Raw genomic sequence first — 13,228 nt, 5'->3', positions numbered from 1 at the left:
TACCCTTTCCTCTCTCAATGCTTTTATTGGATTTGCGAAGGAATATGAGAAGGACCATGAAAGGATACTACAAGCAGCAAGCAGCGTGGTGAAGTCAGCGGAACTCAGGGTGAAGCACACACCTTGTCCTCCTATGGAAGAAGTTAACAAAAGGCTAGCTAAGTTCATTGCCTTAGCTAAGAAAATGAAAGAAAAGGGAAGAGTTATATTAGAAGATCATTTCATGTAAGGCCAAGTGGCAATTTCTCTTTCTGTTAGAATAGGACAAGTATCTATTTCTGATTGGCCACCATTTTGGTGCCTTCTCATTGGTTGCCACTTTTAGACTTTTTTCATTGGTCCATTGATGAGGTGGCAGCTTCTTATTGGCCGATGGGGTGGCAACCCTAATTAGGGTTTTGAGGATCCAATCTGGATCGTTGGTCTTGTTTCGATCTCCACCGTCCATTGTATTTTTGGCCCCTGTATAAGGCCATTTGCTCTCATTTGTAAAGTGTTGGAGAAATTGTTGCTAAGATAATACCAAAATCGCTCTCTTCTTCATTGTTGTGACTTGCATGGTGATTAAGAACATTGGGTGTTATTGCATGTTTTCTACTTCCACATAGTTAGATTTCCTTTCAAGTTGTTAAAGTTGGTTGCATTTGAAGTTGTTTAAGTGAGGTTAAAGTAGATGGATAGTTGTATGGTAGCATTGGTAGATGTTTGATAGGGATCAATACTAGACCACTAGCATCGTAGCAGTGGATTGGGAAGCCTTGTGTGGTAAACTAGTTCATTTTCCTTAGAATCATTGCATCTATGGAGGTGGGGCCGTTGGTTAGCCTGCATTAGATTCGATCCCCATCCATTTGCTAACCTTCCATTCATAGGAGTAGGAGTAGAATAGTGAGTAGTTGGGTAGTCGAAGCTTAGAGGAGGAAGTTAGAGAAGTAAGTCAAGTATCAGAACACATCCATTCACCTTCCACCACCACCGCTTTCCCATCAACATCCTTATTGGTAGACACGTCCTCCATCATCACCACCATCAACATTATTTGCCCCCGCATATTTCACAAACCAAACCACCATCACCTTCATCCTACCAAAGTCCAAGTCATCCTCAAATGAATAGCGTAAGGCCGCCTACGTGATTACTAGCGAATCACATCGATAAAACTGACGAGTATCCACAGGAGTAAGGAACTTTGGAGTTGTTCTCATATCCCATGGGCAATAGCTTTTCAAGAGAGGAATTGTATGTTTGATACTCCGTATTGGATATTCAATTACTAATATGTTATGTAAGTGGTACAAAAACTCGCATCAACACTTTTCCATCAAACCTGTCTTCGGGTCTGATTGCATTGGCCATTGTAGTTAGAAGGATGTTGCTTAGACATGTTTTAAATCTGATTATCAATTTGCAGAGCCAAGGTTTGACTACCAGAGCTTTGATACCATGTAAGTTTTCTGCAAAGTTTGAAGATATAATATTGATGTAGTATTATTACGTTGCTACAAATTGATCTACTATAATTCTGGGCTGAATGTTATTGTTCTGGAAGTCTGCAATAAATTCTAGAGATTATATTTTATTTCTGCACTAAATAGCCAAGAAGTAGATTGCTAGAAAAGTAGACTTAAGATTGTATTGTATGTTTTCTATCCACAATGTTTCTCCTACCTATATATTACCCAAGATTTTTGTCTTCTCAAATAGACAACCCCTTCTAGGTCGGTCCTCCATGAAACAAACTACTCCACAAATCGGCGCCCTTGCTCATTAACTAATAGTTAATACTTAATTAACTACAATAGTCAATAGAAGGCATATAAATATGTCTAGCAAATCGCTGATCTTTTGTAAGGGAGGTGTAATTATCATGAGACCATATATAAAGGAAATGACATGCATTTAGATCTGTCTGATCTGAAAAATCAGAACATTAATATGATCAAGTTATCAGGATTTAACAAAAGACACTATAGAGAGAAGAAGAAATGGTAAAACCCTAGATTTGCTAGAATGAAAGAGCATCAAAAGGAAAAAAAAGAATAACAAAAACTAAAATAAAAAAATAAAGACAAAGTGTCACACACCTTTCAGATGTTGTAAATACATTTGTTGAATCAGTCCACAATCACTTGGAATCATTAAAAATCATCTGAAAATCAGTAAATTCTTGTCAACAAGGCGAAGGTCAAAAGATGGAGGAGAAAATGCAAAAAATGTGGATATTTTGATACTTTTCTGCCATTGGCTTTAATTATGTGCCACTAGGTGAGTAACTTGCACAAATTTTTTTTCTAGTTCTTGAAAGTTAATTGTAAAAAATCTTTCCTCTAACTTACTGGGGAGTTTGAGTTAACGGCCATTTCGGGTGTTCTTGGAAGCAAAGTTCAGATCGCAGTCTGTCACGAACCATTGGGTGGTAGAGAGTGAGAGGAAAAAAATCACTGAATTCTTTATCTATCATATTAAGCATTGGTGAGTAAGCACAAACAGAGACTTATTGGCAAAGATGATTCACCTTCTTGGTTGAAATATATATTTTTTTAAAAAAGCTGGGAGAAATCATAAGATGTTTAGGTTTTCCATTGATATTTAATTATTTATTATTGACCAATGTAGGTAGGCCATGCCCATATTTGGAAAGAGAATCTACATGTGAAATAGCTAATAACTTTTACTAACTGGAAATATTAGGACTATCAGCAAGGCTCCAGCTTTCTTTGAAGCAAGAGGGGTGAAAGGAGCTCCTCTGGTGGTATGGGATATTATCATATTTGCAGTATCCAAGAAGGTAATGAAAATCTGGCGATCATAGTTTTCAAAATCAAAGGTGCAGTGAGTCAAACAAAATATGTAGGACAGTAATTGGTGAGCTCCAAGTCAACTTCTAATCTGCTACCGGTTCCTAACATTTGAACACTTCTGTCAGGTCTAGGATGCCTGCTAATTTCTAGAAGACCATATTCAGTGGAATTATAAGTGTTGACACCTATTTTGACCTTCTTGACTTCATGAAGACAACTTGATCTATATCACTCGCAGAGAATTTTGTAATATGGAGCTTAAATATCAGCACACCTGGAACAAATAAATCATGAAAAAATTCAATTGGTGTCATGTGCAGACAGATCTATCTAAAAAAATTAAGAAAAGTTGGCTCTCCAAGCTTCTATTTATAAGTTTAGGATCTTATTAGAATGATTACAAAATCCTGTTTGATCTGGCCCAGATTCTTTATAATCTGGGTCTTTAGACTTCCTGGTTGCTTTTCTGTGATAAGAAATTGTTTGATTATTTTTTTATTTTTAATTATTCAAATTTCTTCTCTTCAAACTCATATCCCAGATGACTCACGCTTCTAAGCTCATTAATATAAACTTTACATATAATAATTATATATGCACACAAATGTATGATCACACCAAATGACAAGTTGACTCAAATTCTGTATATTATACCAAGACATGTACTGTCGGTTGCACAGTGCTTCAACCAAAGACAACAAAATTTCAGACTCCTTGGAAATGAAGAAGTTCGTTTAGAGAGAAAAGTTTTCAGTCGTTAGTACCTTCAGCAAGGTCCAGCTAGTTAAATAAGGCTAGTGTATTGAGTGCTTCGTCTTCCTTATGTGAGAGAACATATGAGATATAATCTCTGACATGATCCAGCTACCAAGACCTGTTGAACTAAAATTTAAGCAGAAGTCATTTATTCATCACACCTCTTTTGGTGAGTTCATTTCTTTGGGGTGCTTGGATGATCAAAGTCATACACTTAGGATGGATGCAATCAATTTTCTCCTAAAAATAAGATGCAAGACAGTATTTCCCCACTTTGATTTTATTTTCTGTAGGAATGATATTGGTTTTTTTACTTGGAGATTGCCAAAACTTAATTTTTTTAGCCTTTGCAAGATAGATTTTCTTTCGGAAATTTCTAAGCTTGTGCAGGTTACATGTTTCTTGCTGTACTATAAGATGCATTCTCCTTTCCTTATCCTCCAAGAAGAATATTAAATAAGAATTTTCTTGAGAAGAAAGATTCACATTAGAATTTAGAAAATGATTTTGATTAAGAACCTGCTTCAGAATAAAAATTTACATGATTAAATTTTTTTTTTGAATTCAAGTCCAACTGATGCGAGAACGAGAAGATGATAGAAAAGGTTTTCTATCCGATTGTCTTTGCAGATAAGTTTTACTTTACTTTAGAGAAAGCGAGAAAATAATCTAATTTGATTTCTTTCTAACCGACAAGTTCTATATTATTTGAAAGGGTTTCTTGAAATATTCTATGCCTTTGTAGCATATGTCAACAATGCCAAGGGATAATATTGTCTATTTCTTATTTATTGTATTTTAAGAGCAGTTATCATAATCATTTTTTTGTAGATGATCAATGAGGGCTTACTTGATCCTTGGCTCATAGAACAGAAGGGAACCTGGTCCGTGGGCATTCATGTTGTGTACTTTTTTCTGTATTAACACAACCATAGCTTGCTCATTAGTTCGACAGAGTATTGAATCCAGGTCTTCATTGTGGTAACTCTTTATTTTTACCACTCAATTGTGCCAGCTGGGCATAGTTATTATATTCATAACAATTGCAAAACACATTATGTGCCAATTACAACGGCCAACTAATAAATTTTTCTAGAAAGTAAGTAGGAATGTCCTCTTTGGAGATGTAAAATGTGTATCAAGTAGACCTTGTGTCAATATGACAACAATTAATGTATAAATTAAATTTTGACAGTAATTGAGAAAAATGTAAGCTTGTCTTGAAGTCTCAAGCACTTGATCTTGATGTCTATCCATCCAATCTGAAGATCTGCTTCATGATATTATTAACTAATGAAAGCCTCAGAGCTTTATAAGGTAAATGCCAAATTACTAGAGGCCATGACTGTTGGAAATGAAGAGAGTAACTGAGAGGGGAGGGGTAAATCAGTTACCAGAAAAACAAATCCTTGTCCCTAGATGTCAAATCAAACTTTTCACTGATAATGCAATTCTTTATCAAACTCGGTTAAAACTAAGTTCTTGCTGTAACTTGGTTAGCAAAGCAGTTTTGTGAATATTAATCTGCTTTAACATTTAGTAAACTAGTTGTAGAAACATAAAGCATAAAGAAAATAACATGAACACAGATGACACTAAGATTTAACGTGGAAACCCAATTTGGGAAAACCACCATGCAACTAGTTACAATATTTTTCACTCTTTTGAAGTGAGCCTTGTTAGGAGCCAACCTTGTTAAAGGTTATAATACATATTGTTAAGTATGACCTTGTTAGAGGATTTGGATCACCCTGTTAGGAGTGGCTTGGCTAGAGGTCTTCAAACACTTCAATCTTGAAATGTCACCTTACTTGAGGATTTACAATCTAATTGTTAAGTCAACTTTGTTAGGAAATTTCTTGACTATTAAAGAGATCAAATTTCCACAATCCATAGCAAAAATAAACTGATATATTTCTGGATTCGATTGTGTAAAGATTTTTTACCATCAACGTTTCGAATCACACCAAGTGATCCATCATCAAGATGAAGAGAGCAAGAGATGTCAAACAAAATCCTACAATGACTGCTACAATGGTTAGAAGGTAACAGTAATTTGACCTGATTTATGAAGCAACTTCTTTTGTAGATTTAGATCTCTGTTTTGGTTTGACCTCTGGATCCTCACTGATCAGAATATTCTTTACAGCTTATCTTTCACACTTGCCTGCTCTGCCTTTTCCTTCGATCACATATCCATCTTATTCCACTTCTTACTATTCATTACAGTTCTTGACATTTCTTATATATCATAAGCTTTGTCAAGTCTGCTTGAAGACCCTTTCAACTAACCATTAAACAACCAACTAGTCGGCGTCAATTCATTCAATAATTAACAAGTGCAATCTGCTGACACTCGGTTAATACTGAGATTCCTTTGATGCCCAACCATTCAGTTAATATTGACTGTGCTTGGTTAATACTACAAGTCCTTCATTGCCCGACTGTTCGGTTAATACTGAATATCCTTCATTGCCCGACTGCTTGGTTAATACTGAATACTGAATATCCTTCATTGCCCGACTGCTCAGTTAATACTGACATTTGTGTAACATTAATGACAACATACAATTTGAAGAAATGTTTCTAACAATGACATTATCTAAGAATTTCCATTGTCAAGCATTTTGTGGTTGATAGTATGACGAATAATGCACACAAGAATGACAATGCTGAGTAATCTGATGTTAAGCAGTTAGATTTCCTTTTTTCTTCGATCATCTTTATCCACATTTTGCTCAGAAGAAGTTTATCATGGGTTCATTAATGTTTCCTATTACTGTACCATTTAGTTTTTCCAAATGGCCAGTAGAAGGAAATCTTGTTAAGGCCACTCTCATTCCAATAAAGAAGTGCACTGTGCTCTTTTCAGGGCTGTTAAAGGTCTTGGAACAGGTGAAATCTGTGTACGTTTCCAGGAAGATGGAAAGATCAATTGTATTTTGGTTAATGCAGGTAAATAAAGATCTCCTTTTAATGCATTGAAATGAAATGCTTTATTTCAAGTTCTAATTTTAAATGTGAAAGCATGCCCCATTCTCAACAAACATATGTGATTGATGCAATATATTTATAAACAGGAGATTATACAATATGGATCTTGAGAATGGTTGAGAGGAAAAGTCAGCTATCTGATACAAATCTGAGTTCTAAGGCCCGGGCTTTAATGCGGATTAATAAGTACAAAGGATGGGAAGAGCTTAGAGAAACTATCATGCAGACTCCAGAAGAGTTGATACTAGAGAGAAAGCTTATGGACAGACTGCCTCTGAATAGCTGGAGTGATTTGGATGGACGTGTTCTTCTAATTGGTGATGGTAACAAACTGTGGTTCACAAACTTTTATTTCTTATTGATGCAACACCTTTATTTCAAAGTTTGTTTTAATTACTAATGGAGCATCATCGGAGTCTTCTTTGTGTTTTCTTAAGCAATCTTAAAAGAATATTGTTCATGTAGCGGTTATGATTTACAATCCTGATTGTCAAATTCTTGTCTTAGCAACTCATAGCCAGACAGACAATCAATTCTGCATTGTGCACAGAGAGAGAGAGAGAGAGAGAGAGAGAGAGAGAGAGAGAGAGCAATGGAACTGGAGACTCCACAAGGACATAGTGGATGATGATATAGAAAATGATAATTTGACAATGCAAATAAACAGCTGCAGAGACAGATACTCTTTAAAACTGACCTACCAATAAAACAGTGCATAGTCTTCCTACAACATGGTGTGACTGGTCAAATAATCTCCAAAAATATCCTCTTTTAAAGCATAGCTACAATCTATACTCCTTATTTATAAGAAGTTTAGCAGTGATTTGATATACTTTATGAAGAGGACTAGAATACTTCTTCTTCTGTCACCTCTTCATTTCACCTCCCATCCTCTTAAATTTGTTTTTATAGAGGCTGTGGGAGGAGATATTAGAGCACATTGTTTCCCTTCTTCTAATCCCTTTCAGTCTTTGGACTTATGCTCATATAGCTGTTTTAAATTATATTTTTTCGTTATTTTCCTTTCTTATACTAAAAACTAGGGAGCTCACTCTTGTGTCTTATAATATCTTCAATTTTTAACCTGACTATGCTGATATAGGGCACTGTGACTCATTTTTAAATTAGTGTATGTCAAAGGGGGGCTCCAAACAGTTTAAATTTGAATCCCTTTCCTCTTATTAAAATAGTGTAAACCAAGGGAGGCTTCAAACAGTTTAAATTTAAATCCCTTTCCTCTTTTAGACAATATATGTTAGGTCGAAAAATCACTGCTGCTATTTTGTTTTTTCTACTGTAGGGAATGAATTGTAAGGTTATTTCCAGTCATCATGTGAGGGCTTTCAAATGTAAAGAACTGGATAAGAATATCATGCTACTTTAACCAAAATCTATTGAGTCTTAAGACATTGTCATCAATAATCAGAGGTTAGAACTAAAGTAGAAGTAAAGAACTACTACCAAGGACAAGGTTATTATTGTCAGGTATAACAAATATGACATCCTCGTGTCTTCAAAATAATGAATTTGATTTTTTACTGCATTTCCTGGAATCCATTTTTGTAACTAGTTTCTAAATATCTTTTACAAAATTGACCTTGGATTTTTCGGTTACTCAGCGGCACATGCTCAGTTCATTGGATCTGGACAAGGAGCAAGAACAGCATATGAAGATTCTCACCAGTTGTCGATTCTCCTTGAGGAGGCGAGTCAGTCATTTTTCTCAAAGGAAAGTATTAGGACTGCAGTTAGAAGGTTAGTGCCCATTTTACTCTAGCTGGATGATATATTGCCATGTCACTCAATGCTATGAAATTATTTGATAACTATGAGAAACGAATGTATATGTTAGCACACATTTGGGTCTCTTATGTTTGTCACACATTATGTGAGCTGAAGGAGAACCGTTGAATATGATCATTATATATCTTCAATTTATTGGTCTTCCTATCCTTCAGACACAATATTAAACACAACTGTAAAAAATTAGCATGCCAATGGCGAAAGAGGCTGGAGGGTGAAAATAAAAAAATTGTAAATTATTGTTCTGCTGCTCTTCTCACTAACAGATTCTTAGAATTGTGTGTGCACAAAATGGGGATTCTTGACTTGTGAATATTACTAGAAGTAAATAAATGACAGAAAAAGGAGAAACCATGTCGTTACTGAATCCTGGATTACTACTCTTGGAGGTCATCTGGAGACAACATATAAAGTACAGTAACTAAAATGTCTGAAAGTCATTCATTATTGTAATCTCTTCTGCAAAATACATGATAAATGTAGAAGTTAAACAAAATAGGCATAAGTATACATGATAAAAAAAAAAAATTTAATCTGATGAATTATTAATTTATTGCCACAAATAAAGACTTACTTTACGAGAAGATTATGCAAATAGTATTTGAACTCTTCCTACTATAAAATATGTTCAATTAAGCTCCATTCAGTTTAATCTCCCTTGAAATCTAATGGTTTTGCTTTTTCCTACAGCAGTCAAAGGATATAACACTATATATGTTGATTCATCCAAATATTTAGGCCATAAATGTATGTTATGTAGGTCACAAATAATTGTTCATTCATGTCAATTTATTGAAGACAAATGCATTAAAATTGATGTATCCATGTACCTTGATATCTTGGTTAAAATGTTTAATCCAACTTAGTAGTCTTGATTGCCTTATTGCGGCAGTAACTTTCTGCAATGTTTTCCTAATGCCATTTAGTGCGATTCTTAAAATTATACTCCAGTTTTCTCGACTCCGATTCAGATTCTATTTGTTGGAGTGAAGAAGACACTGAGAGGGCAGGAGGGGTGGGAATCAATGTCTTAACAAACTCATTTCATATTAAATCGAACTTCTAAATTTCTTGTAAATCATAAATGAAATAAAACTGAAATGCATGACATCATAATTAAGATAACCGCATAAAATTGACACAATGATATGTCCCGAGTGGAAACTCTCTTGGGGAATAAAACCATTCCAAAGGATTGCCTCAATGGCTTAATTGAAATAAGTTTCTTTTTACAAGTACCTCACTGTCTGAGCTGTCTCACTCGCAAAGGTGCCTCACTGACTAATATTTGTTTCTCACTGATAGAAATGCTTCACTGGCTCATCAGAGTCTTTCAGGACTTAAGGCTTTGATACCATATTAGACAAACATTTGGTAAAGTATTGGATGATTAATTTACGAAGAACAAATTGTTCTTATAGAGATTACAAATGAGATGTTTATAAAACGAAACATAGAAATAATCTAACTTAGGAGATATTATTTTAATAAAACCCAAACTAACAAAATACTTTGTAATATGAATGCCAAAATGGCATTAACAACAAACTCGTCAATCTTTGCCAATTTTATCAACAATCATAAATGCTTATACCAATGTCATCAGATACCACTAAGTATGATATCAATACATGAAGGGTTACTAGGAGGCCGCCCAAAAAGGCCTTCCTAGTAGAACAACTTTAAATACCATGGTCACAGTGTTGACCCTTATCACCAAACTCTATGTCGCTTTATAATTTATATGAGCAGATTTACAATGGTAAAGGCAACTAGTATTGATGAATTGAAAGAGTGCAATCAATATGCTGATTAACTGAAAGAGTGCAGCCAATATCAACATCTGAAAGAGTGCAAACAATATGAATGCAACTTTTTACCAAATCATATCAAAGCATACCAACTCAACTAGCAGTGCTCCTTACACACCATATTAGTGCTTTTTGCATCAAGGACAACATATAGAGGCAACAAACTCCCCCTTTGTCCTTTGTGACAAAGCACTACTCTCTCTCCCCCTGTTTGCATTAGGGACAAAGAAATCAGTAAACCTGTAGCTCATGAAAACATCAATGAACCTGTAGTATCACGTAGCATCAAAATCTGATTTACATATTGCTGAACTGAAAAATAAAATCGACCTTATTAGCAACTAGTAGTCAATATTGAACTGAAACTGAATATAATCATCAAACCCTGACATAAGCATGCTGCTAACTGTGATTCTCAGATAACATATCCCTCCAAATATCATTAATACTGGACTTTCAACAGTATGGTGTTGAACAACAAGGATATCAAAACTGCATAAAATATTGCGAATGATATAACCACATTACCATATCCCCTTAGAACTGCATATAAAATATCAAAACTGCATAAACTATTGTGAATGATATAACCACATTACCATATCCCCTTAAAACTGCATATAAGTCATATTAGAGCCATGGAAACTCAGAGAATTGGAAACTGCACTGATATATTATTATTTCATCATGAACTACTATCCTCAAAAACCTGGAATACCTGTGATATCTTAAACACTAAATATGAGTAACCACCAATCTGCCATAATGCTATATATAAAGAGAAGTAACAAAGAGAACTGCATAGTATACCATAAAATATGGATCTCTGTCCTGTATATATACTCAGTCAAAGTTGTTATTATTTTCATATCTGTGCCATAAACAAAAACTTTGATACTGCAGCAAATAGTCAACAAATAAGCATCAAATTACACACCTCAACTCCATGTCAAAAAGGTACAAACAGTAAAGATTTCACTGCTACCAACTACAATTGAAAAAGATGTAGCAATAAACATAGATCTTTTGTCATAGAATATAGTCCATATTGAAAGATTAAATCTTTCGATTCTTTCAGTTTGAACTCAACAAAGAAGTCGAATCTGTAGGAGCAACCATGAACAAATATCAAATTAAGATGAACCAAAATCCTGAAAGAGCTGAAGAAACAAAACCACAATACTGAGTGATCGGAACACAACATTGTCACAATTCTCTGAAACAATAAGAGCAAAAATATCCAAATGTGTTACAATACATCTGCATCAAACAACATCTGAATGCATATCATATGTATCTCAGAGAACCTTTACTGAAAAAATGGTCAAAGGTTGCTACGCACAGTTTTCTCACTGATTTATTCGGAAACACATACCGTCAACCATTATGAAATCATATGAATATTAACACAGATTTATGCAAAGTAAAGCTGTACAAAATGTAACACATCCAACCTCAATAACACCAACCACTGTGAATCCATATTAGAAACAAAAAGAACTATCACAAGATACCAAGACTCTATAAAGTTCCTTTTGTACAAAGTGAATGAAAAAAATTGCACAACCAGTGTCATAAGAACCCTGTTACCAAGAGTGATTGCCTCTGTTCAAGTGAATGCCAAAGTAATTCATTGCAGATCAACAAATACTACCCTGTGACCAAGAATATATAGACATCTGTAGCCTCTTCACATAAGTAATTAGATCCTTAATTCCCAAAACCTGTAAAAGTCACAATGAATAACAGTATCCCGCAATATCCTTCCAATATAACAGTAGCATAATGATAATATCACATAGTTATACGCAACTGAAACATGAAAGACTCCCCCTCAATGAAACTCTTCTTAAAACAAGAGATATCAGTGTCATAAGAACCCTGCTACCAAGAGTAATTGCCTTTGTTCAAGTGAATGCCAAAGTAATTCACTGCAGATCAACAAATACTACCCTGTGACCAAGAATATATAGACATCTGTAGCCTCTTCACATTAGTAATTAGATCCTTAATTTCCAAAACCTGTAAAAATCATAATGAATAACGGTATCCTGCAATATCCTTCCAATATAACTGTAGCAGAATGATAATATCACATAGTTATATGCAACCAAAACATGAAATACTCCCCCTCAATGAAATTCTTCTTAAAACAAGAGATATCAAATAAGATCAACAACTGTCACAAGTATGTAAAATGTAATCAGAAATCTTTATCAACTGATCATAATTAGCCATTTATGAAAATAGTCATTTTGTAAATCTGTTAAAGATAATTTGAATGATAAAATTTCCTTTGAAAGCTGAATCTTGTCAATCAGAGATCACCATATGTAAATCAAACATCCTGTGAATATCATACAAAACTAAGAAAGCCATAAACTGTAAGGAAACTGTATATGTATCAAAGCAGTACCATAACAAATGAGCTGAACAATATCCAATGTGCCCAAGTACAACAATTTTGGTATGAATCAATTTTTCTGTGATCACCAAACAATAATTCCTGTTTCCAGAACAAGCAGAGCATCATCACACAACATCATAAAATCACAAAAGTGAATATGATCAAGAACCAATATGAGCACCATGACATAACTGTTTTTTTCTCTTTACCTCAATGTCTGATAATACCACTGTAACAAAAACCATTATCTGAGCATATTCAAGTGAATGATCTGTCAAGATCACATACAGAATTGATCTCATTTGTTTTAGGAGTTTAATAATACATGTACTATGTAAACGGTAAATTCTTAATGACATATCAGTGAACCCATTGATAGGACATTAAACTCCTTATCTGTGACACAATGCATTTGACATTTAATTCTAATGAAACAAATATCAATCTGTATCACTTAATAAACTATCAAAAACAAACAACTCACAATTTACATGAATGAAGCTCAGAAAGAAATAATATATTCAATTGTAATTACAGAAAGAAAACTCTTTGAAGTTCGAAGGATAAAAAATCTGACAACTCCCTCTGCCCTCATGATACATCTTATACTGCTTGTGATAAGTCTTGTTCTTGTGTATTATGTATAGATTTAGAAC

At 34.3% G+C, this 13,228-nt stretch overlaps 1 protein-coding gene across 3 annotated transcripts in view; it reads left to right on the top strand.

Moving 5' to 3' along the window:
• Positions 1-13,228, top strand: part of LOC149539082 (zeaxanthin epoxidase, chloroplastic-like) — a 240,480-nt gene that overhangs the window by 167,100 nt on the left and 60,152 nt on the right. For all 3 annotated transcript variants that reach the window (XM_089800438.1, XM_089800439.1, XM_089800440.1), the window contains 3 exons: positions 6,430-6,512; positions 6,638-6,874; positions 8,171-8,306. In XM_089800438.1, coding sequence (XP_089656564.1) covers positions 6,430-6,512; positions 6,638-6,874; positions 8,171-8,306 — 456 coding nt within the window. The remainder of the gene's footprint in view (positions 1-6,429; positions 6,513-6,637; positions 6,875-8,170; positions 8,307-13,228) is intronic.

The sequence above is a fragment of the Cupressus sempervirens genome, chromosome 9 (genome assembly GCF_028749045.1).
Source record: "Cupressus sempervirens isolate cs-2001-9-10 chromosome 9, ASM2874904v1, whole genome shotgun sequence".
In the NCBI taxonomy this organism is placed as follows: domain Eukaryota; kingdom Viridiplantae; phylum Streptophyta; class Pinopsida; order Cupressales; family Cupressaceae; genus Cupressus; species Cupressus sempervirens.
Note: the sequence above shows the minus strand (reverse complement) of the source record. Positions and strands in the feature narration are given on the sequence as shown.